Source organism: Phragmites australis, chromosome 21 (assembly GCF_958298935.1).
Source record: "Phragmites australis chromosome 21, lpPhrAust1.1, whole genome shotgun sequence".
NCBI classification, from domain to species: domain Eukaryota; kingdom Viridiplantae; phylum Streptophyta; class Magnoliopsida; order Poales; family Poaceae; genus Phragmites; species Phragmites australis.
Window position 1 is genome coordinate 25441765 of NC_084941.1, and position 22893 is coordinate 25464657.

General features: G+C 44.3%; 1 protein-coding gene across 1 annotated transcript; it reads left to right on the forward strand.

Annotated features, from left to right (window-relative positions):
* The first annotated feature begins 18371 nt into the window (after positions 1-18371).
* On the forward strand, positions 18372-21027 carry LOC133903902 (uncharacterized). The gene has a single exon (XM_062345382.1). The coding sequence runs from the start codon at positions 18550-18552 to the stop codon at positions 20845-20847; it is 2298 nt and encodes a 765-aa protein (XP_062201366.1). The 5' UTR covers positions 18372-18549; the 3' UTR covers positions 20848-21027.
* The last annotated feature ends 1866 nt before the right edge of the window (positions 21028-22893 follow it).

Here is a 22893-nt window from a genome sequence, read left to right on the forward strand (position 1 = left end):
GTTAAATATCAATAAATTCACATGTATGCCTTACATTTTGAAAAAAGATGAAGAAAACCATATGCCTTACATTTTGAAATGGAGGGAACAGTACATAACTCTGATTAGGTCCACTTTATATAAAGACTGGTTGCTGAAATCAAAGCTAGCAAAATTTTATCAAGAATATGGGTAGGCAGGTACGTCGTGTCTCCAGCTTTCTTGTGAGAACAAAAGAGCTTTAAATAGCCATCGACCAGCTCGATGAGATGCTCCAGCTTCCTGTAGAACTACACGATAATTATAGGATTCCTCTCTTTTGGAACTTTCTGGACCAGCTTCTAGTAGAACGTGTTATATATGTAGTATAATGTATGTACGAGGAAGCATAGGATTCGTCCTCTCGTTTGGTGTCACTAAAGGTGACAGAAGTGAACTTGCTAGGGAAGGAAGGATAGGATTCCTCTTGTTTGGAACTATCTTGACGGTGACAGAAACTCTTTTCTTGCAGGACCGAGCGAATTAGATGCATGCAGGACCATTCTTCCCTTGGTGCTTTTTCGTTGGTGCGCAGACTGAAGCAGTCCGGTTCGTATATACTAGCTCCATCAACTTGTGCGTCTGGGCTAACAATTTTATAATTTACATAAATAGTTGAAATTCATGACAATATAGTGTTTTAGTTCTCTCTAGCTATTTCACCTTTAGAAGAAAGATATATAAAAGATTTTAAAGTTCTCAAATTGTAAATTTCATCTATACATTTTTTTAGTTGTCCTGTTACCATTTGGAAGAAGCCTATGCACCCGACGTACGCATAGAACATTATGCCCTACATCCATTGTTGTTATAGGCTTTAAAGCCGGTACGCATTTGTCTAAAACCTATGGTTATTATCTAGATTAGAAAAATCTATGGATGCACGTAGCCCATGTGCGGCGGACTTCTTTGAGGCCTTCCGAAGGGTCCACTAATCTGGCCAATATGGCTAAGGCGTTATGGTTCTATTGAAGAGGTCTCACTCTAACCCAACAGCCTATTCTTCATGCACTCTCCCTGCATGCAAAGAGCAGTACAACCATTCTCACGATGAAAACAGATAAATTGAACAATCGCTACTGTAGGACAGTACATAACTGTCGGCTTTAAAACCTCTTTCACTACCGATTTTGGAGCCGACAGTGTGTAACGAAGAGTGATAGTAGGAAACTATCATTGCTGGCTCCGTGGACCGACAGTGAAAGGGGTTATCACTGCCGGCTAAATGATTCGACCGGCAGTGATTCCTTGGGTATCACTGTCAGCTGGTGGTTTCAGCCGGCAGTGTTGTGCCTCCCCCAACCCCGGCTATGTCCTCCCTCTCTCTCCTCGATCTCTTCATCTCTCTCCCACTCAATACATGCATATAATGAGATATATGTAATGTAAATCAATAATAAAGGCACATTCATTAATATATTGTAATTCATGTCATGCATATATACATAATAGTTCTCACAGCTCACCCCCGAAAAGTCGGTTGAGTTGACACAGTCTAGTATCCCTCTACCTCTCCCGCGATTAGGACTAAGTCTCTGCACGGACGGCTGGTGGCGTGTGTATGTGCGGGGACATAGGGGGGCGATAGTGGTGGAGCGGAGGACCCGGCCACGCCTGATCGACCGCAGCGTCGCCTAAGCTCCAGGCTCACCGGCGTGTCAAAGACATTAAAGACCGACTCCTGAACGCTAGTACGATTTGAGCATTTGGCCTCCTCCGCAGCGCACTGACGGGCCACCCTCTCGTCCTCCTCCTCTTGGGCGCACTGATGGGCCACTACTTCTTGCTCTGACTTCGCATCATCATTGGAAGGCCATTCTATCGAAGAGTCGTCCGATGGTACCAACTCTGAATACACCTTCATTAATATATAGTAATTTATGTCCTATATTAATACATAGTAATTAATGTCCTTCATTAAAATAGTGTCATTTGACAATATATAAGCCATCTAACCCTCTGGTGGACTAGAAGGTATGGTGTAATCTGAAGGTTTGCCACTGGTCGACGGTACGATCGGTTCATGAAACTCACCGTTTGGGTTAATAACATATTCCATGAAAAACTCAGCGATCTGTTCTTGAAGGGCATTTATTTCTACATGTTGTAACTCTTTTGTGCATAGTTTGGAGCGTTGTGTTTGAAGAATCGAATGAATTAGTCCTTGAACACGTGTAGAAATTGAAAAAAGGCATCGATATGTTATTTCATACCTCAAGATCATTGAACCTGACAGCGTCTCCGTCCGGACTGAATCCGTGCATGAAAGTTAGAACATAAAACGCGCAGAGATTCGTGCCGGGTGGCTGCCTTGTACACTTCAAGAGGAAATAATTCGTCAGTGGAACGAATTGAACCTTTTTATTCAAAAGGAAATGCAAGACATGAAAATTCCGTGTGTATCGGGAAGTCGGTTTTTTTACATTTTACTCCTTCTTGTACGGAAATTGAATAAGACTCTTTTTACGTTATCTTGTGTACGCCCTGTACGTGAATATGAATACCAATTAAACTTAGATGCAATCGTCGAGACAATAAAATGATCGAGTTTACTTGTTTAGCATATTGATGAGGTTTTGGTAAGTCGTCTGAGCTCTTTTTTGTGAGTCCAAGACAATGATCTTCTCAAGTCTGGGTGGATGACAAGGAGGATCCAATGAAAGCTACATGAATATTATGTCACCATAGCAAATTAATACTAGAATCGAGTTGCTCATAAAAGCAGAACGCCCTGGCGCGCAAGCAGGTACTCATAGCTATAGGGTAAGAGTATGAATTTCTTGTATTGATGGTGACGGTGAAGTCTGGACTCTCCCTTACAAGCGTCTGGTTCACAAGACCAGGATCGATGAATCCTACTTTATGATCAAATTATTGTTTGCATGTGCGGTTCTCCATTCTACGAAATAGATAAGTTAGCCATGCAATTTCAAGGTACAAGATCACATAACATGATTTATATGCATAAGTCACTTACAGAGTCCACGCTCTGACTATAGCCACATCGAGGGCATCTTCCTTGTACAATTCATACAAGTTGTCCACGCTCTGACTATAGCCACATCGAGGGCATCTTCCTTGTACAATTCATACAAGTTCTTGAAATGCACCCAAAAGGAGCCATCCCCATTGAGGAAATATTCATATGTATATCTTACAGGGAACGCCTGCAAACCCTGCCTAGATTGTTCCAAATACTACTGATGTAAGTGGCGCTTTTGAGTTGTAAGGTTTCTTTCTATATATGGTTTGACCAAAGGTTGGTCAACTCAAACGGCCATGTAATATCCAACTTTGCAATATCCGCTCCCACAGTAAGCTGTGCTAGTTCTTCTGCCTATAGTCCAGAAGTAACCAGGAAGTCCCCGATGCTTGGAGCATCCTGAATGATTGGAGCTAATTTTCTCTTGGCCTGCTTCTTACTGATACGTTCGTAATCACTCGATGGCTTACTTGATGCCATCCCCGTCTGTTTAGATTTGGCCATATTCATGAAAAAATTTATGGTATCTTTCATGATATCTTCAGGCACAATAGGCTTCGGAGGAGGTGGTGGAGGATGGAAATGAGTCATGACACTAGCGTCCACAAGCTTTTTGGTTCCCTCAGCAATGAGTGAATAGACATCCTTGGGTTCTGCCAACTTCTTAGATGCCACCAACTTCTTAGATGATGTCATCTGCTTGGATGTTGCAGAACATGATCTTGTTTTCCATGCTGATGGCTGCCTTGTTGATGGTGTTGGCTTCTTGAGCTGTGGACTTCTTCGAGGCGATGGCTGAGGAGGTGGACTTCTTTTGGGAGATGGCTAAGGAGAGGGAGATCTTCGAGGTGACAGCAGCCTAGGGCGTAGTGGAGAGTAGAGATTCTCGATAGCTGTCCCTAGTGGAAATATTATATAGGCCTTCTCTCACGCGATGAATGTGTGCTCGTTCTCTCGTATAGTGTTTGCCCCCTCCTCTGCAGGGTAGTCCACCTTAACATGATGGTACTGGTCAACTGTCTCATCTACTTCAACCACAGCGTAGCCCTCTGGTATCGGACATCCGTGCAAATATTCATAGGAACCGCGGGGATAAGGCACGCCGGAAGCCACCTTAATGGTAATGTTCCTAGCACCAATGTGCAGTTCACACGGTGTCTGTGCTATGATGAGGTCCACAGGAGAAGTGATGGATTCAGCTCTTGGAACTCTCGTGGACGCACAACTACTCTGACGAGCACTGGGGCTAGAGCGCGTGACATTAGGAGACGCCCTGGACCGTTCCTGATCGCTCACAATGGCGACCCGTTCACGCATGAGGGCTTGTTGTACCGCTAGTGCTCTCTTTTCGTCTGTATGTTCCCTCTCAGGTTGTCATGCTTTTTAAGCATTTGCATCATCCTAGCTTGTTATGCCTCTTGTTCTGCATCTCACCCTGCTTGGGATCTCTTTTGACTCTTGTAACTGTCGACGTCGCCTGGGAATCCATATTTCCAACCCATCACCCCAACGCCTCGTGTGCAACCACCGTGCTCCTTGTTTTCCAGGGCCAAGGTGAGCTCGTCCCTATCCCTGTCTGGCTTGAAAGAGCCTTGTGCAGACTGCTCATGGGCTTCTACAAGCTTTTTTACAAGAGTTTGCGTCATTTCCTGGTCTTTGGAGGTCGTAAAGCATAAGCTTCCATCAAACAAGTAAGAAGCACCCCTCCTAAGAACGAAGTGAATCGATCAATTGCTCTAGACCTCCATCTCAGACGTGACACCTCTCTCTCGCAGTTGATCTAGTTATTGTTGCCACTGCCATTCTTTCCTCACGTACCCACGACTGCCAACTTTGTGGGGTTGGAGGTTCTTCTTTGAGTTCTCTTTGTTCACCGTACTCAACCTCTGTGCTTCTTTCGACGACATGTACTCCGCAAAGGCTTACCAATGATCTTCCAGTTGCAACTACTTGCGAAAATTTGGCGTTGTACCTTTCTGCACATATGTTCTGTTCAGTGTGCCCTTCCAGTTCTTAAATGAAATACTCGTGATCATTATCGTCTTACGCTTAACTACTTCCATATCTTTCCCTTCAAGAAAGTCGAACTTCTCTAATATGTTGGGCCACAAGATGTCGTTCTTGATTGAATCAGGAACCACGTGCGGATCACCTCATTCGCCAGTCCACAATCTGTAGGTGATGGGCATGTGATCCTTAATAGGAATCCCATAGACTGACTTGTATGGCCTAGAACTCTCTCAGGTGTAGTTAGCTCCCCTACTGGTGAGACCTCCGTGATCACAAATCATCCCATAGGCATCTTCAATGGACCTCGGACAGGATGTCGCTCTTGGGATTGCTCATTGTCATGACCCTTCGGAGCATCAAGCATTTGCGCATCTCATGGCAGCTGCTACCAGGAAACCCTCCACGCCGTTCTTGTACTCTGCACTCACATGGCTCGCATCGCACATCCATCTTCTGTCCATCTACAATTATATCATTATTGTAAATCCAAATTCAAAATATCTAGAAGCTTTTGCAATCACCAACAAATAAATTACCTCGTCATCTTCTACCAGCAATTGGCCCGGATTGGAGGAACCGCCTTTTGTATGCTTTCTCGTTTGCTTCCAATGAGTATTTGTTGGTGCCATCCTTAAAAATTTTCTTTATTATTCAACCCTTATCTATGACTCATTAAGGAAAAATAAAAAATAAATACGCTCATACCTAAAGTTTCTACATTTGATGCTGCTAATTAAATAAAATATAAAAAATACAATTAGATCTTGCTACATACCTAAATATCATGAGGTGGTTGTTTCTATAGGAGATTTTGTGAATGAGAGAGTTCTGAAATAGCTCTGTTAGCTCGAGGTAGAAGAAGGTGGGGGAAGAGAAGGATATCACTGCCAGCTTATATATTTCACCGGCAGTGATGTAAAGATATCACTACCGGTTAATAGATTAAGCCGACAGTGATGAGAGTGAGTGCATCACTGCTGGCTCAATCTATCAGCCGGAAGTGATGACCTTTATCATTGCCGGTTCATAAATTAGGATGGCTGATTCTTCCTGTATGGCTAATGAACTGGCAGTGATGACTCATCACTGTCGCCTATGAGGAACCGATAGTGATAGGCCGGTATATAAACCCAGTTCTGTAGTAGTGAATCCAGTATTGACTTAAGAAATTTTGCAGAGAGGGAGAAAGAGGAGATTACCTTAACCGATGTATTATTTAGTATGCCAGATTAGTTTTGCTAGGATATGCCTAGAAAATTCGTGCATTATTGGCGCAACAGAGATGTATGTTTTCCAGACCCAAATTTGTAAGATCAAGTCGTGCATGCAAGAAATCCTGAAATCACAGTCTAGGTGCAGCATAATCTTGAGTTGCTTACATATCCTGAGATGCCCGCACGGAACGGCCGGGAAGGAGATCTTGAACACCATGCATGCCATGCTTTCGTTAAGAGTGCACCTCGTTCTTGATTGCTAACATGCTTGTACGCCTACTCTAGTCTCATGATCTGATAGAAAGTTCAGGCGCTGGCCATTGTCATCTCGGCGTCGGGGGAAACTGCATCATCTGCAGGCACAGCACCGTATTGGCCTATTCGGTGTTCACCATGCGCCGTTGCCCTTACATTGCTGAGCCCATTGCAGAACTGCACGCCGGGCTTATAAAGTAAATGAATACTACAATCATGCCATGTGCAGCGACGTCTTTTGACACTATAAAAAAATATTTTTTGAGACATCTGGAGTGCCTTTCCACGAGCGGTTTTACATAAAAATCACTTATAAAAATAACTATTTGTACATACGGTTTCTTATGTGAATCGTCTCTGGAAATAACCATTCATTAAAAAATTATAATTTTTTCATACGAAGTTAGATGAGGATAAACTTTATAAGAAATTTGTAGCCCTCTATAACTTTATAGTTAATAACTTTTTCATTTGAAGTCATTTAGGTGAAAAACTGCAGCTCAAAGAACAGATCACCGAGTAAAGAATCTCTCCAAGTTGATGATCTCGAGGCAAGGGTACTCAAGACCCATGAGCATACACTTGTATGTGAGTTTTTGTGCCTCTAGCAATAAAAAGAATGATCTCACAAGGTGTTGAAATTTCAGCTCAAAAACTAAAACGAAAATCAAAACCGAAAACTGAAAAACTTGCAAACTTACAAGAGAACCAATAGAGGGAAACTATAAAGAGGGGAATTCAAGAATATACAAAAAATATAAACTTCATTACTCAAAGAGTTCAGCCCTATTTTTGGTGGATTACAAATATTTATCTCTCAAAACTCTCACCTATTACAGAATCTAAGTACTCATCTTTCTCTCCTCTAAAACCCTAGCTCTAAGGCTCTCAAATGTGTGGCACAAGGGGACTCAAGTGGCTAGTTTAAAGCTCTCTCTAGCCCTACCCCTCTATTTATAGCACTAGGAAACTTGATCCCTAAGTTTCCTAGCTTTTTCCCAAAATACCCCTATCTTGTAGTACACTCTCACCTACCACCGAGGGTATTTTGGTCCATTTTCTTCTCCATTCATCGAATGGCTGCGGCGCCTTCACGACTTAGCTTCGCCTCGACGCAAGCTTCACGATGGTTACACGTACTCCTCCAGTCCTCCCACAGTTTTGAGGCCAAACCGTAAAACCACCTGCACGTTTCTCAAAGCGTGACTCATCGCCTTGCTTACACCTTAAGCAAGCGCTTTGATGTCGGCGCGTGTACTCTGTCATGCGATCCTGACCACTGGCAAGTCTCTCCCTCTCCCGCTCTCGATCCCTCGGTCCGCCTTGTCACTTGCACCGACATCCCCTTCGCTTGACTTTATCAACACGCCGTCTCCATCCGCCTTCAATGCTTTGCTTGACCTTCACGTATTCAGTTAGGATCACCCTTGACTCCGCCCGGCCTCCTTGATCGTCTGGCACCAAGCACTCCGCTTGGTCCCGATGATCCCGTCGTCATTTAAATCATCAAATCAAATAAATGACAATATAAATCTCTTATCACAAGAAAACCAAGGTACATTTCAATTTGGTTTCTCAATATCCCCTTGATGAGTGCATTGACAACCCTCAAAGCACAAAAATTTTGGTTTAAAGAAATTAAAACAAGATAAGCTCATCGAAGTGACCAAAAAATCGAGAAAGAGCAAAATATGTCACTTGGCATAAGAAAGGTTGCAAAAGCCCTAAGAGTGGTAAAAACGAGCCAAAAACCTTAAAAGAGCAAGAAAAACTCAAAAACCCAAAAACACATCCCTCTGTTGAATATTTGCGCATAATATTTTTGGGCATATTTTTTCCCTCTTTGGCAATGCAAACATCAAGGATGACAGACTATGCAAAAGATGTGCAAATGAAATGCAAACCTACAAAGCTTCACATATAGATCACAAAGCACTTGCAAGAACTAGAGATTTCAAAGCACTATGAGAAGTAAACAATATAACTCAAAGATGCACAAAGTCTCAAAGTGAGTTCATGTCACAAGCACCGGGAGTGAAGCATGTTTTGATCATGTTGTTCAATTATCCAAAAGATATCACCACAAAAACATCTGTAGTTTCATGATCAGTGCAAAGATTAGAGAAACTAGTGTTATGTCAAGTTCAAACTAGGTAACCAAGTTCAACCCGACGACTATGCAAACACTCACATATCAATCCAAGCCTTAGTTTGATAGCATAAAAAAGAATATTCTTAGCACATTAAAAAGCACAAGTTAACTTTCTCATTTGATCATTTAACTATCATCAAGTGAGTTTTAAGCAATCATAGGTTCACTTCTTTGGCAAACCACATGAAGCCTTGCCACCGTATTGGATTCAATTTTAGCTTAAAACTTAATCATTCATTTTATTAACTCAACATGGAATTCAAGATATGCAATTTTTCACAAAGTCAAAACAAGTTATGCCTTTGAGACACAAAAGAGCATATGCTCTCCCAAGGGTTAATCATGGGCTAAACATTTACATAGACAAAGGTCAAAGACCCCCAATCAGCTGAACTGAACAAAGCGTCCTAGCACAAGCTTTTCACAGAACTAGCTCTAATTTAAGCACTGATCAAACTAAAGCAAATACTCAGGGGTGACAAGAGATTATGTTCACATTTCAAGTTCATTCTTTAGAAAAGACAAGCTTGCTCAACATATTTTATACCATGTTTCAATAAAAGCCTAAGCTTGCACAAATTGTTATACATCCACTACACTTAGCACAAATTTACAACTAGTACAAGAAAGTGCAAAGAACATATAAGTGAAGCTTACTAACATGATTATATTAGAAAATGCTATGCAATGCAAATGCAATAAAAGTAAGATAGAGTATGTACAAAGGCAACTCCCTCTCACACAATACCATAGGGATGGCACACACCAAGCTCTCCTCTTAGAAAGGCAAACCTTGTTGCATCTAGAGGCTTGGTAAAGATATCGGCTAGCTGGTGTTAGGTATCTATGTAGCTCAACTAAATGTCTCCCTTCTCATTATGGTCTCTCAGGAAGTGGAATCTTACATCTATGTGTTTGGTTCTAGAGTGTTGATCTGGGTTATTGGCTAAGCTTATAGCACTAGTGTTGTCACACAAAAGTGGCACACTCCTGAAAACTAACTCAAAATCCCTCAAGGTAGCAACCATCCACAAAATCTGTGAGCAACAGCTAGCAGCAGCTACATATTCAGCTTCAGCAGTAGACTGCGTAGCGCTAGACTGCTTGCGAGAAGACCAACACACAAGAGAAGTACCCAAGAAATAACAAGTACTAGAGGTACTCTTCTTGTCAATTCTACAGCCAGCAAAATCCGCATCCGAAAAACCTCGAAGAGAAAGCGAAGAGGAAGCAGAAAACCAAAGCCCATACTCAAGAGTGTGCTTGAGATACCTTAGAATGCGCTTCACCGCTTGGCAATGAGACGTCCTCGGTGAAGCCTGGAAGCGAGCACACAAGCAGACGGCGAAGTGGATGTCGGGTCTTGTCGCCGTCAGGTACAGAAGGGAGCCGATCATGCTCCTGTACTCCCGCTGGTCCACCTCCTCGCCATCTTTATCCGGATCAAGCACGATCGAGGTAGCCATCGGTGACGCCAATGGCTTTGCATCGCTCATGTTGAACTTTTTCAGCAAATTCTTGGTGTACTTCGTCTGGTAGATGAATGTACCTTACTTGCATTGCTTAATTTGCAGCCCAAGGAAGAAGTTGAGCTCGCCCATCATCGACATCTCGAATTTCCTGCTCATAGTTTCTGCAAACTTGACCACAAGTGCATGAGAAGAGCTACCAAAAATGATATCATCCACGTAAATCTGAACAAGTAAGAAATCATTGTCATGCCTAAGAGTGAACAAAGTTTTATCAGCTGACCCCATCACATATCCATGCCCTAGCAAGAAAGACCTAAGCCTATCATACCAAGCCTTAGGTGCCTGCTTAAGTCCATACAAAGCTTTCTAAAGCTTGTATACTCTATGTGGGTATTTGGGGTGCTCAAAGCCTGGGGGTTGCTTGACATCCATTTGATACAACTTAAAACCTCAGGATACTGCAAATACAAGAAGGATCCTAATGGCTTCTAATCTAGCTACTGGTGCAAAGGTTTCTCTAAAGTCTATCCCCTCTACCTGAGTGAAACCCTGAGCCACTAGTCTAGCTTTGTTTCTCACTACAGACCCATCCTTCCCCTGTTTGTTTTTGAAAACCCATTTGGTGCCTATGGTATGAACATTAGGGGGTGGCTCTACAAGGACCCAGACTTGGTTTCTCTCAAAGTTTTCAAACTCTTCATGCATGGCATTGACCCAACTCGAATTAGATAAAGCATGTCCAACATCATGGGGCTCAAAAGAAACAACAAATGCAGAATCAGTAAAATGAGCATGAGAAGCAGACTTAGACCTCGTTACCCTCTCCTCAAGATCTCCGATCATCATATGTGGAGGGTGTTGCCGCTGAATGTGTTGAGGGGCCTCACGCCTAGAGGTAAACTCCCCCTCAACCTGTGTGGGTGCAGGCTCGAGAGTAGCTAAAGTGGAAGTAGAGGCTGTAGGACCCTCTGCTGGAGTAGAAGAAGCAGGAGCCAGCTCTGGAGCAGGTGTGGTCGAGGAAAGTATTGGATCATCCTCGTCATCACCGAAAGCTGGAAGATCACCATCTACAAAGATGCTCTCGCTCATCTCCTGATCACCTGCATACTCAAAGGCAGAACTAGCACAGGGGGTTGATTCATCAAAAGTCACATCACAGGATTCCATGATGGTGTTACTGTCAAGATTATAAACCCTGTAAGAATGACCATGAAGAGAATACCCCAAGAAAATACCATCGAAAGAACGCGACTCGAACTTGTCAAGATTGCCACGCTTTAGGATGAAGCAACGACAACTGAAAACTCTCAAATGTGAAACCTTCGGCTTCCTCCCAAATTACAACTCATAAGAAGTCAAATTCAAGATCGAGCGCAAGAAAATCCGATTAGAGATGTAGCACGCTGTGCTAATGGCCTCAGCCCAAAACTTCCTAGGAGTCCTATGCTCATCGAGCATCATCCTAGCCATCTCCACCAAAGTCCTGTTCTTTCTCTCAACCACGCCATTCTGCTGAGGAACACGTGGGGCAGATAATTGATGTTCAATGCCATGTTCAAGGTAGAAAGCAATCAAAGAGATAGTTCTTGAATTCGGTGCCATTATCACTGTGAATTGCTTTCAATGCACTACGGAGTTTTGTGAACAATCTCAAAGCTAAGCTCCAAAAGTGTGAAAACACTTCATTATTTCTCACAAGAAACAAGACCCAAGAGTAGCGAGAGAAATCATCAACAATGACAAGAAAATACCACTTCCCACCCGCCGAACGAACCCGAGAAGGACCAACAGTGTTCATATGGGGAAGTTCTGCCGGTTGTTCAGTCATCACTAGATTGACTGGTGGGTGAGGAGCGGCAACCATCTTGCCATGCCGACAAGGAGCACACACAAGGTTCTTCTCAAACTTGAGCTTGGGCAATCCTCGGATCAAGCCTAGGGTACTCAAACGAGTCAGCAAATCAAAGCTCATATGCCCTAGTCTCCTATGTCACACCCAAAGCTTAGAAGAAGATTCAGCAAGTAAACACCGAGAAGAACCAGAAGACTCAGAAAAATCAACTCCAAAAATTCTCCCAACTCGAGAAATCTTGCAAATCAAAGCGCCAGAAAAATCAAGAACTCAAAAAGTATTGTATTTGAAACGCACTTCCAAGTCCTCATCTAGGAACTGAGATACAGAGAGAAGATTGTATCTCAGATGCTCTACCAAAGCCACATCTTTGAGAGTGAAACTCTCATTCACCCTTATCATACCTTTGGCTTTCACCCTTTCTTTTCGATCATCTCCGAATGTGATGTACTCGTGTCGCTTCACGGGGGTGAGGCTGGAGAACCATGATGAATCTCTGGTCATGTGGCATAAACAACCGGAGTTGATGAGCCACTTGTTTTCCAGGCCTCCGCCTGCTACCTACATATGATAAGAATAGAAGGTGGATGGCTCAGTACTGGAGTTAGTCAAAAATCTCGTAGGAATCTAGTACTCGGTCATCCGCCCTGAAGCAGAAACAGTAGGTAACTCAACACCAACATGTTGGGGGCGAGTACCAGGATGAGGAAAACGTGGTCCGCCAAAGCGCTGGGACTCACAGCCTCTTACACGTGGACCAAAACCATATGAGTCATGGTAAAATTCACGTCGGGCATCACTTCTAGGAAGAGACTGAAAAGCGCTAGGGACTCATGAGTGAAAGTGAGGAAAAGACTCATGTACACCAACAGAGGGGCGGTACATGTCTCGGGTGCTCCATTCCCACTCACGCCGCTCATCTCTCCTACGGCGAAAGCAAAACCCAACCAAGTGACCATCTCTCTAGCAGTAGGTGTAGTGGTAGCGTCTCTCGGAAACTCGACTGTCGGTCACTCAGGGCTCTCTTACAGGCTCTCTCATCTTAGGCTGTGGAGCTCTCTTGGGTTGTGGTGCGGGCTTCTTCTTTGTGGGTTGTGGAATTGGTTTCTTGATAGGTTGTGGTGTGGTATTGATTTTGGACTTATCAGCTTCTAGGGTAGTAGGTGTGGTGAACACAGTCTTACTCTCCCCATTGTAAGCCACTCTCTCAAAACCCAACCCAAGAGCCAAACCCGCCTTGTCAGCGCACATCTTGGTCTTGGCCAATATCAAATTCATTTTCCCTTTGCCCTCTGAACACTTCTCCACCAGAGAAAGGAGATACTCATTCTTAGTCAGAAGCTTTTGAACTTGCCCTCTAACCCAGCTGAGTTTGTCCTAAAAGATGGTGCAGGTGGAACAATTCGGTTGCACATCCTTAGAACTCCCAGCACTCTCCAATCTAGATTATAGCTCCTTCATGCGCTTGTCTTTCAGATCTACATCCTTTGCAAGCAAAGGGCAATTTATACAAGCACCTAAAAGAGTAGACCTAGACTTCTCCTCAAGGAGCTTCTTCTCGGCACTCTCAAGCCGACTGGTGACTTGAGCATGCACATTACGAAGCTCGGCAAGTTCAGCCATGACAATCAGGTAACTCTCACACTCCTTAACATCGGACCTAGACCTAAGCAATGCAAGTTCAATAGAGACAGACTCATACTTAGGCCTAAGATCCTTCAACTAACGCACAACTTTTTTAAGTAACCTACCCTGGTTAACGAGAGCATCATTCAAGGTATTGACTTGGATGGAAAGCTGGTCGTAGGAAAGTAATACCTTAGAGGGATCCAGCTCGGGGTCGCTGTCATCATTGTGGTCGTCCGCCATGAAGCAGAGGCCGGTTAAGTCCTTGGCCTTTTTCTTGTTCTTTGTTTGCGGTTCATCCTTCTTCGAGCTCTCCTCCTCGCTAGAAGAGGTGTCGATGTCGCTGAGAGCCACCACGAACGCCCTAGAAGCCGCCTTGGCCGCCTTCTTGGCCATCTTGTCGCAATTCTTTTTGAAGAAGGGTTTCTTGTTCTTCTTCTTATGCTTGTTCTAGTCGTGGTCACCGTCCTCCCTCTTATTGCTTGGGGTAGTCCTCCTTGAAGTAGGTAGTGTCACCACACTCAAAGCAGGCACGAGAACCACCCTTCCTCCGGTCTCGGCGGTTATTGTAGAAGCGGGTGAACTTCTTCACAATCAGTGCAAGGTCCTCATCATCCAGTGCATCCACCTGCTCCTCTGTGACAGAAACCAAAGAAGACAAAGAAAATCCACTCGATGAAGTGTTAGCACAAGAAAAGCTAGCTGCAAACTGATTGCCACCACCAGATCCAGAAACCAATGCCATGTTCTAAGACAGGGGGTTTCCGAGACTGATTCGAGCCGCCTTGGCTATTTCGGTGGACTTGAGCTTGCTGAAGAACTTATCACAAGTCAATGTGTCGTAACTTTGAGACTCTTCAATGCTCGAGATCTTCACTTCCTATATGCTACGGTCAAGAGCATAGAGAAGCTTGATAGCTCTCTCGTGGTCAGAATAGGGCAAAACACCAGTTGATCGAATAATGCTAACAATGCCATCAAAGCGAGCAAACATCGCATCCAAAGACTCTCCTGGGCCTTTCACAAATATTTGATATTCTTGGTTGTATTTGCTTTGGCTCCTGGCCTTAATCTGATTAGTGCATTCATGAAAGACACTCACAGTAGACCAGATCTCCCGGGTTGTACGGAGGTACTGAACCCTGTCAAACTCATTCTGACTCAGGCTTGTGAACAAAATATTTTTGGCCTTATTATTGGCCTCATACTGTTCGATTTGAACCTGAGTCGTGCGAGCAATAGGGATCTCATAGTTGGAATCAACTATTTTCCATATTGCACTTTCTTGGCTTAGAAGATAAGCCTCCATGCGCACCTTCTAGTACGAAAAATCACGGCCATCAAACAGGGAAATTTTCCCACTTCTCTCCATATCGCCTATGGATCACAAAGCCAGTTAAGGTCAACAAGTGATCAAACCGGCTCTGATACCAATTGTAGGAACGAGAATGACGGCTATTTCTCACCCAACAAATTTCTTTCGAAATAGATGGCCTTTTCCTATTTCTCACCCAACGAACCTCAAAATGCTCAAACGAAAGCAAAAGAATCAGAGAGACAAAGCAAGAAGACTAGTTCCATGACAACATGACTCCACGGATGGAATATGAACCATAGGTTCTATTCAAGACCATTCCATGTGTCTTTGTGCTCAAAAACTCGCAACTTTCAAAGAAACTAGAGAACATGGACACCGGATAAGGTTATCCTCCAAGATGATAGTCTAGTGGCAAGGGGACTCAAAACCCGCTCAAATACATGAGTATGTGATTGTTTAAGCCACTAGCATCAAGAAAAACAACCCTGAAAAGGTGGAAAACTGTAGCTGAAAGAACAGATCACCGGGTAAAGAATCTCTCCAAGTTGATGATCTAGAGGAAAAGGTACTCAAGACCCATGAGCATACACTCGTATGTGAGTTTTTATGCCTCTAGCAAAAAGAAGAATGACCTCACAAGGTGTTCAAATTTCAGCCCAAAAACCAAAACAAAAATCAAAACCGAAAATTTGCAAACTTGCAAGGGAACCAATAGAGGGAAACTAGAAGGAGGGGAATTCAAGCATATGCAAAAAATATAAACTTCATTACTCAAATAGGTCAATCCTATTTTAGGCGGATTACAAAGATTTATCTTTCAAAACTCTCACCTATTACATACGCTAAGCACTCATCTTTCTCTCCTCTAAAACCCTAACTCTAAGGCTCTCAAATGGGTGGCACAAGGGGCTCAAGTGGCTGGATCAAAGCTCTCTCTAGCCCTACCCCTCTATTTATATCACTAGGAAACTTAACCCATAAGTTTCCTAGCTTTTTCCCAAAATACCCCTCTCTTGTAGTACCATCGAGGGTATTTTGGTCTATTTTCTTCTCCATTCATCGGACGGCCGTGGCGCCTTCACGACTTAGCTTCGCCTCGACGCAAGCTTCGCGATGGTGCCATGTACTCCTCCAGTTCTCCCATGGTTTTGAGGTCAAACCGCGAAACCGCCTGCATGCTTCTCGAAGCGTGACTCATCGCCTTGCTTACACCTTAAGCAAGTGCTTCGATATCGACGAGTGTACTCCGTCATGCGATCCTGACCACCGGCAAGTCTCTCTCGCTCCCGATCCCTCGGGCCACTTTGTCACTTCCACCGGCATCCCCTTCGCTTGACTTTGTCAACACGTCATCTCCATCCGCCTTCAATGCTTTGCTTGACCTTCACGTATTCAGCTAGGATCACCCTTGACTCCGCTCGGCCTCCTTGATCGTCTGGCGCCAAGCACTCCGCTTGGCCCCAATCATCCCACCGTCGACCGCTAAGTTGCATCCATCACCTGCACACTATGAGACAAGCAAACATATATCTCCAACTCCAATTCCAATTAGTCCATAATCAATATGTTCAAATGAAATCTCAAATCAATTCAAATCACATCAAAGCTCATGCAAAACTAAAGATCATCAAACCAAATAAATGACAATGTCAATCACTCGTCATAAGAAAACCAAGGTACATTTCAACTTGATTTCTCAAAGTTGTTAACTATAAAGTTGTAGATCTCATCGGTGTGCTTAAGGAACTACACTACTATAAAAATTATTTTTCGAGATACCTAAGTAATCTTTTTACAGATGGTTAATTTGAAAACCACCTAAACAGTTGACGAGGGCCTCTTATGGTTACGGACGGCCTGTGAAAATAGTCATTTCCAAAGGCGATCCCTTATATGAACTGCCTCTAGAAATGATCATCCATTAAAAAAATCATAACTTTTTCATATCAAGTCGGATGAGAAAAAACTCTATATGAAAATTGTAGCCCTCGACGAGATCTACAACCTTGTAGTTGACATTTTTTTTATTTGAAGTCATTTAGAGGTCCAAATAATCATTTTAAGTTTTAAACAATTATTTAGACATCTAAATGACTTCAAATGAAAAAAATTTCAACTACAAAGTTGTAGATATCATCGGGAGCTATAATTTTTATATGGAGTTTGTCCTCATTTGACTTTGTATGAAAAAATGATGAATTTTTTAAAATAAGCTGTCATCTATTTCTACAGGCGCTTCCTTATATGAACCATCTGTAATAATTGATTGTTATTTTTACAGACGGTTAATTAGGTGAACCGCCTGTGAAAATAGGTGATAGCTTATCTTAAAAAATTCATAACTTTTTCATACGAAGTCGGATGAGGACAAACTTTATATTAAAATTATAGCCCTCGACGAGATCTACAACTTTGTAGTTGAAAAGTTTTTCATTTGAAGTCATTTAGATGCCCAAATAATCATTTAAAGTTTCGGATAGAAGATATCAAAAGAATTACATATGCTAATATGGTCAGTAGTAGTTCTGTGGTGGGATGGTGAGGAGGGTTCGCGCGAGCTGAGTGGTTTCGAGTTCGAGTGCCAAAAACCGCGTAGCACGCGTATTTCGCGCGAAAAAACGTGTGACTTGTGACTTCGTGACCACGGGGGGTGCCTGGTCGGAACTGCCTGTAGAAATAAATTTTTCGATAGGCGGTCTGCTTAAGGAACCGCCTGTGAAAACCTATTTTCACAGACGGTTTCTTAAGTGAACCGCCTGTGGTAATAGATTTCCACAGACGGTCTCTTTTGTGCCTGTAGAAATCGTTCATTTCTACAAGCCTTCGATCACAGGCGGGTACGCTAAACGCATGTGAAAACGAGTTACCACCCGCCTCTAGAAATAGTTTTTATAGTGTTACTTGTGAAAACCTATTTTTACAAGCAGTTCGTTAAGTAAACTGTCTGTGGTAATAGATTTTCATTGGTGGTACGTCTTTTTTTTTTTTTGAAAATCGTCTATTTATATAGGGTTTCAATCACAATTAAACGATTGTAAAAACAAGTTACTATTTATGTTTAAAAATAATTTTTGCAGTAGTGTGATTTACACCGCAGCACTCCAACTAATTTAGATGCAAAATGAAGCAGACCTTGCCACGCACCCACGCGATGCCGATATTCAATTCGGTTCGTATATAGGCTCCTGTCATTTGGACCTTTGATAAAGAAAAGTAAAAGTAAATGAATACTACAATCATGCCATGTGCAGCGACGTCCTTTGACTTTCACCGCAGAACTCCATCTAATGTAGATGAAAAGATCAAGCAAACCTTGCCGCGTACCCCCGCAATGCCGATATTTCAGTTCGGGTCGTATATATGCTCCTACCATTATTTAGGACCTTTGATATAGAAAAGTAAAAACAAATGAGTACTACAATCATGCCATGCACATAAAATATGCGACGCCTTTTGATTTACACCACAGCACTCCAGCATTAGATGCAAAGATGGAGCAAACCTTGCCTTGCAACCACGCGATGCCGATATTTTCGTTCGGCTTCGGCTGGGAGCTTTGCCTGCATGCATATATACTAGACGATTAGCATATATCGATGCGTGCAAACTGAAACTATTCCTCCTAGTATCATCCATTCTTGGTAGAACGATGAGCAGCCAAACAAATCACAGTATTACTAATGATCTTCTTATGCCCTTGTGCAAGGACACAAATATTGACAAGTACGTCGGCAACCTCACGAGCACCTACGCCAACAAGAGCAATGAGGCCCCCATGGTAGCGGCCTCTGTCGTCATGTTCCTCCTCGCCGGTCTCTTCTTTAACCTCAACCTCTTCAGCCGCTTCTCTGATGTCAGCGCCATCCTCAACCCCAAAGTCCGCGTCTTCCTCTCCTCGGCGCTCTCGCTCTTCCTCCCCGTCATGTCCTACCTCTTCTCCGAAGCCAAGAATACCGGCACGGTGAGCTCCGCTGCAGTGAGCCAGAAGTCCGACCTCTCCCTGCGGGCCGGCGTGATCCTCGTGTGGATGCTCCTCGTGGAGCTCCTCCGCAAGAAGGTGGACGAGATCCACATGCGCGGATACTCGAGCACTATCCAGCGCGCCGGCCGCGTCATCTGGCTGGGGAGCCTGGTCTTCTTCAACATCCGAAGCGCCGGTCGGAAGGCCTTCTTCGGCATCCTTTGGGTCCTTTGCGCTGCCAAGGTGGTGCAGAGGATCGCCTTTACGGAGGTCGGCAAGCGGTCATATGCCTACGGCAAGAACGCCCGGCTCATCACCTCCTACATGTCTCAGAGGCTGCGGCGAGAGCAGCACGACACCCGCGTCATCGTCGAGCACACCGCCGTCGACCCGGGTGGAGACGACCTGCTGAAGAGGTCTGAGTTCATCGTGATGGGAGAAGAAGAGCTGATCGTGGAAGCCACAGCCGATGGCTACATGCTCAAGGAGATCTCCCCTGGTGGCACCGTCGTCACCGTCGGTAGAATCTGGCGTGAGCTGAACAGCGCCATAGATCCAGACCAACGGCTCAAGAGGCTGTGCCTCTCCTTTTCGCTCTTCAAGCTGCTGCGGCGGAGGTTCGAGCACCTGCCGGTGACCCAGGCGGAGACCCAGGAGTGCCGTGACCTCATCTTCAACGGCATATACAACAAGAAAGAAGAAATGGTGGACGCGGTGTTCCAGATGATGAACACTGAGGTCAACTTCCTCAGTGAGTACAACCACTCCGTCATCCCTGTCGTCTTCGCCAGCCCTTTCTTCTTCCTCGCCAACTACTTCCTGCTTCCCATAGTAGTGCTTGGCCTGTGCCTCTTGACCGTCGTCCTCTGTGGCAACGGCGACGCGGGCTACGCCTTCCGTAAAATCGAAACAGACAACTTCTTTATACAATCCGGCATACTCCGCACAACCGCATGCCTCCTTGTAAAAGCCATCAGGTCGCCACCTGCATTCTTCACTGCCGTCGACTTCTCCGTCACCTTCCTCCTCTTCATCATCTTCTTCTACGAGGAAATCTGGGAGTTCATCGTCTTCCTCTTGTCCAACTGGTTCATGGTGTCACTGCTCTGCAACTACGTGGGTAAGCCCCATTGGCTCAGCAGCACCACGTTCAGTGGCATCGTCCGGCGCATCAGATGGGTACGGAGCAAGATGAGGCAGCCTGCCCTTAGCTTCAGGCAATTCTCTGTCCTCAACACTCGTTGGCCACTCCTCCTTGGCATGCCGTCCATGCTGTCGCTACTGCTGCGGACTGAGCTGGTGCCAAACAAAGCCAAGCATTCCATCATGGAAAGCCTTGTGGCACATAGCCTTGACAGCAGCCCTCCTCTGAGCAACGGCAAGTCTGTCCTTATGGGGCAACATCAGCTCTTGCCGGCGTGCGACAGCGAGAGCGTCGCCGAGGTCATCCTCACCTGGCACATCGCCACCAGCATCTTCGAGGAGGCGTGCCCTCCTAACAGTAGCAGCGAGGTCAACAGGAGGGTGGCGACGAGGCTGTCCAGGTACTGCGCGTACCTTGTGGCCTTCCATCCGGAGCTACTCCCCGACAACCCGGACAAGACGGAGAAGGTCTTCGAGGCCATGAAGGCGGAGTTGAAGGGCAAGCTCACTTGCTGCAACTACTACTTCTCGCGGTGGCGCACAAGGGTCAGCATGATCGTGGACACAGATATGGCGGACTGGAAGGACAAGGAAGTGGTGCATAATGGTGCCAAGCTGGGGAAATTGCTACAGAAATATGACAGTGATCCGGAAGGAACGTGGAAGCTATTGGCCGACGTTTGGACGGAGCTCATCATCTACGTGGCTCCGTCCAACGACGAGGAGCGCGTCATGGGCCATGAGAAGGTGCTAGTGGAGGGAGGAGAGTTCATCACCGTGCTATGGGCTTTGACCACTCACACCGGCATAACCAGGCCCCGCCGAGAAACCGACTGCTGCTGAATAGTGTTTTCTGTGTGTTTTGACCAGTGGCTTTGTGATGTTTTGCGCCATTGCCAGTGTCTTTTGAGCTATGGTGTGCTTTGATGGAGTTTGCGTGTATTTTCCATTTTGATTCAATCGACTCTCTCTTTACTGAGAGAGCCTTGCTGGGTGCATAACTAACGGTTTCTTCTTTTGTTCCTTGCTAGCATCAAATGAATTGAGCATGTTGAGTAAAGTTTCATTGTAGGGAAAAAATGACGATCATGTTAAGAGCATGCCATGTTACAAGTAGGATTTAACGTCACGTGCATGTAGAACTGGGTCCTATAAGATCACATATATAGCGGTATTAAAAAATATCACTATGCCTCGTAATGTTTTTTTTATAACAGTTTTTTATAACAGTTCAATTGGCTCTAGACGATGCACTTTTCATGTTGTGTTGTTTTTTTCCTCTATTTCCATGTGTGTTTGCTTCGGTTTAGACGGTTTGCATGTATGTACGCTTTAATTTTTCAACCATTGTTTCACCATATGGTTGTACTGCTTCGCCAAAGTTGTATTGCTTTATGAAAATAACATTTGGTATAGATTGGGCTTAATTAGAGATGTATTCGATCTGCCGGGATATTTTTTTTAATTTTTAGTGTTTTCAAATATATTATTTTAATAATAGCACGTGCGAAACATTTCAAGAAGTAGTTCTTTACTCATGCCAACAGGCTCGGCCACCACTACAGAATACCCCTCCCGATCCCCCATCACTACTGGCTCAAATAGATGCGGCAGTGATAAGGCACCACTGTTGGTTCCTAAGCCCCAACAGGCCACGAACCGCTGAGGGCTCACAAACCGGCAGTGATGCTGCACATCACTGTCGGGTTGAGGCTCGAACTGGCAGTGATGTGTCACTGCCGGTTGATAGCGAGAACTGGCAGTGATAGGGGGTCATCATTGCCGGGTTGAGGCTCGAACCGGTAGTGACGTGTGAACCCTAAATAAACCCTACTCCCACACCCCCTTCGGTTCACATTACTACAAAATTTATTTAGTGGGATGTCCCTGTACAGACGGATCTATGGATCCACCTGTAGAAAAGGTTAACACAGATGGCTCTAAACTAGAACCGTCTGAGAAAATAGCAACGAGTCGTTGCAACAAAGCGGGACACTATAGTATAGACGGTTCTAGTTTAGAGCTGACAGTGATAGTGGATGACAACCAATATTCAGAAATTTATAACTTTTTCATACAATCTCTGATAGAGCCGAATTTTATATGAAAATTATAGCTCTCGATGAGATCTACAACTTTGTAGATTGAAACCTTTTCGTTTGAAGTTATTAAATGCCCAAATAATTGTCTAAACTTTTTGATGAGAAGGGTTAAGAGGAAAAAATATCCACTTATACTCAAGAATCTATTATATGTGAGATGGTAAGGAAGCTTCGTGCAAGGGGAGGGGTTAAGGGTTCGAATCCCACCAAACCGCACGCATGCATATTTTGCAAAAAATCATCGGATGCAATTTTTTTTTGGCCACAAAATGTCGGATTTTTTCCTACTATCTGTGCCGGCACATCGGTAGGGCCGACATTGATAGTCAGGCTGGTAGTGATAGTTCGTAACTGGCACTGATGCCGGTTATGAGCCTGCACTGATAGGGGGTGTCCATAGTAGTTAATGGAGTGAGCAACCTCTCCAAACCGGCCAAGGGGTTATTTATAACCCCAACCTCCAAAACTAGCTATTAGGAGCTTTTTACGCTGAAAATAGGGTCATCGGACATTCCGTTGCCCTTCAAATAACACCACCAGAACATCTGATGAATGTATTTGGTGCTCTCTGGAAACTAGCTGTTGGACTTGAAAATTTGTGCGATGGTTTGTCCAATGACCCCATCAGAACATCTGGTGAACTCTGCTAGCTCCAATCTCCAAAACTACATTCTATCTGGTCTTTTACTACGATGAGTTGTTCTGGTGCCATCAAATTATCCGTTGGTGCCCTTGAATATTTGTCCGATGCTCTGTCTTCACTAAAATGTGTCTCCTTTGGATAATT

Bases quoted from the DNA above. Each gene is read 5' to 3' on its own strand.
- LOC133903902 (XM_062345382.1), top strand. From the start codon at position 18,550: ATGAGCAGCCAAACAAATCACAGTATTACTAATGATCTTCTTATGCCC.